The sequence below is a fragment of the Nicotiana attenuata genome, chromosome 5 (genome assembly GCF_001879085.1).
Source record: "Nicotiana attenuata strain UT chromosome 5, NIATTr2, whole genome shotgun sequence".
NCBI lineage: Eukaryota > Viridiplantae > Streptophyta > Magnoliopsida > Solanales > Solanaceae > Nicotiana > Nicotiana attenuata.
Genome location: NC_031993.1, coordinates 24,579,909 through 24,583,739, shown reverse-complemented (window position 1 = coordinate 24,583,739; position 3,831 = coordinate 24,579,909). Strand labels below are relative to the sequence as shown.

General features: G+C 42.3%; 1 protein-coding gene across 1 annotated transcript; it reads left to right on the top strand.

Moving 5' to 3' along the window:
• LOC109225529 (protein COFACTOR ASSEMBLY OF COMPLEX C SUBUNIT B CCB3, chloroplastic) lies at nt 1,317-2,146 on the top strand (the record flags this gene model as incomplete). Its single annotated transcript, XM_019390231.1, is given in 1 exon segment — nt 1,317-2,146. A coding segment is annotated over 1 exon segment (540 nt), but the record flags the coding sequence as incomplete, so codon positions are not given.

The window sequence follows — 3,831 nt, the reverse complement described above, 5'->3', positions numbered from 1 at the left end:
GCATCCAGGTCGGGTTCGATGGCCCCGATTTGCTCCGGACCGGACCCAACCCGGTCGGGCTCAAGCAAAAAAGGGTATCACCTAATACAAACTCTCTGTGTTTCCTTCTTTATTTTGCTTTAGTACCTACCGTAGGTATGCTTTATGTGTTGATCATAGGAAATGATGCATATTTCATTCCATTTCTTCTCTTAACCATTGTTACACAGAATGAGAGTATAGATTGAATTCAAGCTTGTCTTTATACTGTCAAATGTAAGTATTTCCCAATGATGGGGGGAATTGCTTTTCATTACCATTGCCAGGATTATTAGGAAAAAAAAAATCCATGTTGGTCATAGAGGTTTACAATACTAGTCTATGGTTGCCTGTTCAATTTTTTCGAATATCTTGTTTGGTTGATCACTGAGATGCAACACATACCCACGCTTTACTGGACCTGGTTGTTCCTCACTTTTTGGGGCTGCTTGCAGAGGTGGATCTAGAGTACAATTTAGAGATGCATGGGAACCCAGTAACCTAATAGCCTTTTGCCCACACACTGTATTTATATTAAAAAATCTACTAATATCTACAAATATTTGACTGGGAACCCAGTTGTCACTCTACATTAACTTGAGATCGTAGTAGGAACCCATAAATTCAAATCCCGGATCCACCTCTGATTGCTTGTCTCAATAACATCTGACTCATGGTTACTCTAGATGCTCAGTAAATAACAATGATTGCATTAGGGACTTTATACATAAGCTTCAGAGTTTTTGTTGTATCAGTCGGTTGAGCACTGATGACTGCTCACAAGCAGAGGGAGGGAATTTTCTGGAAAAGACATTTTAGGCTCAGATGCTAAAACATAAAGATGTTCTTGTAATGTATCTAACATTTACTCCCTCTTTAGGTATTTCTACATTTTAATGTTCAGAACTCTTTCCTTTCTGTTGGCTGCGACTTGTAAACTTCAATTTTTGTTCCAAATTGATAGCTCTGTCATGGAATTACTAAACAGTATTATTTCTAGAAAATCATCAGTAACTGTCATTTTGGCTGAATATTTCATTCTTACGTCCTAGTAGTCTATAACTTACTACTTAGGAAGAACTTCCCACCAAGCAAACAGGTTTTAGTCTAAAGTAAGCAAGACTTGATCACATGTAATTTCAATTGTAGGTATGCATCATTGTTCTCGTATAGAAGAAGAAAGAATGATATTAACTCTATTCAGTATATACCAATTAGCTTAGATCTTATTTGTTTTTGTGACTGCCATTATTTTACTTTTCCACAGTTCATGAACTTCAGACCTTTATCTCTTGCAGGGAAACTTCCTAATATCCATGAGAAGAAAAAATATCCAAAGCTGTCGAGACACAAAATTCAGAGCATGTTCTTATCTGGACGGCTCAGTGTCTGCGACTATTGAATTGGTGCAGTCAAATGGAAACGTTCCGATTAGTCCTCTCAATTCAGAAGAGGTTGTTAAAGTACTGACAAGCAGCGCAATTGAGACCTCAGATGCTTCATTGCCGCTGATGCAAAGATTGGTACTGTTAGATTTAGACCCTGCCACAGCAAAACTAGCAATCAGCTTTCTTGGCCCCTTCCTATCAGCATTTTCGTTTCTGTTCATTTTGAGAATAGTCATGTCCTGGTATCCTAAGCTTCCAGTTGGAAAATTCCCGTATGTCATAGCTTATGCACCCACAGAGCCCATTCTTGGTGCAACACGAAAATTGATTCCTCCTCTCGCTGGAGTCGACGTAACTCCTGTCGTTTGGTTTGGACTAGTCAGTTTCATTAATGAGATTTTACTAGGCCCTCAAGGGCTGCTTGTCCTCTTATCTCAAAAACAGGTTTAGCTCTTGTTGCAATTTGCAGATTTCTTTTCTCCTTCAGAATTTTCCATCACCAGTTCTTTACTGGAGAAAGGGAGTGATATAGAGAAATCCTTCTGTCTTGCAGTTGTACAATTGTATGTATGATCTTGTATCTAGTAGTTTTAAAATCCAGCCGAAAGTTATTAGGATCCTCATTTTGTACAATCTGAGCCGGTGCAGCTAATTGTATATTATGGTTCATCCATGCAATTATGTACATTCTTCTGAGCTCATAGAACATTTTCTTTTAAAAGATCCTTTGTCTCTGTGAATGCTTTGTATCTTAGTGTTGTGTGCCAATTGTCCTCTCATTGATTGAAGAGGGAAATACTAATGGGTTTACAGGCCGAATGGGTTCTCTCACCTACTAAAAGGACTATTTGCAGTGGTACCCTATATTTGTAACGCCTTTTAACTTGTACCAACAATAACAACAACAACAATAACTACCCAGTAAAATCCCACAAAGTGGGATCTGGGGAGGGTAATGTGTACGCAGACCTTACCCCTACCCCGATAGGGCAGAGAGGTTGTTTTTGATAGACCCTCGGCTCAGAGAGACGGAAAAAAAAAAAAGACAATTCATTAGTAACTCCAGTAGAAACCGTAATAGTAACAGAAGCATAACAACCAAAAGATAAATGACACGCAATAACAGTAACCAGTAACTAAGGCCTGGGGCTAAGATAAACAGCAATGATAGTGTGGGTTCAACATAAACTGCGAGCCATCTAAGATCAACCCTAATCCAACCCCGCCTCACCCCCGGTATGAAGTAAGGAAAGCTTTACTACCCCCTAACCTACAACCCTAATGCTTGACCTCCAGGCCTTCCTATCAAGAGCCATGTCCTCGGAAATCTGCAGTCATACCATGTCCTGCCTGATCACCTCTCCCCAATACTTCTTAGGCATCCCTCTACCTCTTCTCGTACCCACCACGGCCAACCGCTCACACCTCCTCATCAGAGCATCAAGGGTGCTCCTCCGTACATGCCCGAACCATCTGAGCCTCGCTTCCCGCATCTTGTCATCCACAGGGGCCACACCCACCTTCTTCCAAATATCTTCATTCCTAATCTTGTCTATCCTAGTGTGCCCGCACATACACCTAAGCATGCTCATCTCTGCCACCTTCATCCTCTGGATATGAGAGTTCTTAACCAGCCAACACTCTGCCCCATACAACATGGCCGGTCTAACCACAGCTCTATAAAACTTACCTTTGACTATCAGTCGTAATTTCTTGTCACAAAAGATTCTAGATGCAAGCCTCCATTTCATCCAGCCCGCCTCTATACGGTGAGTGACGTCATCGTCGATCTCTCCGTCCCCCTGGATCATCGACCCAAGATACTTGAAGCTATCTCTCTTGGGGATGACCTGTGATCCAAGCCTCACGTCCCTGCCTACTTCCCTCGACTCAGCGCTAAACTTGCACTCTAGGTACTCTGTCTTAGACCTGCTCAATTTGAAACCCTTAGACTCGAGAGTCTGTCTCCAAACCTCCAATCTCTCGTTAACACCGTCCCTCGTCTCATCAATTAGAACTATGTCATCAGTAAATAACATACACCATGGCACATCCCCTTGAATATGGTGTGTCAATGCATCCATCACCAAGGCAAATAAGAACGGGCTAAGCGCAGAACCTTGGTGTAATCCTATACCAACCGGGAAATGCTCCGAGTCGCCTCCCACAGTCCTAACCTTAGTCTTAGCTCCATCATACATGTCCTTGATCGCTCTTATGTAGGCTACCGGCACGCCCTTTGCCTCAAGACATCTCCAGAGCACCTCCCTAGGGACCTTGTCATACGCTTTCTCCAAGTCAATAAACACCATGTGCAGATCCTTCTTCTTATCCCTGTACTGTTCCACCAACCTCCTAATAAGGTGGATAGCTACCGTAGTGGAGCGACCCGGCATGAACCCAAACTGATTGTCGGATATAGACG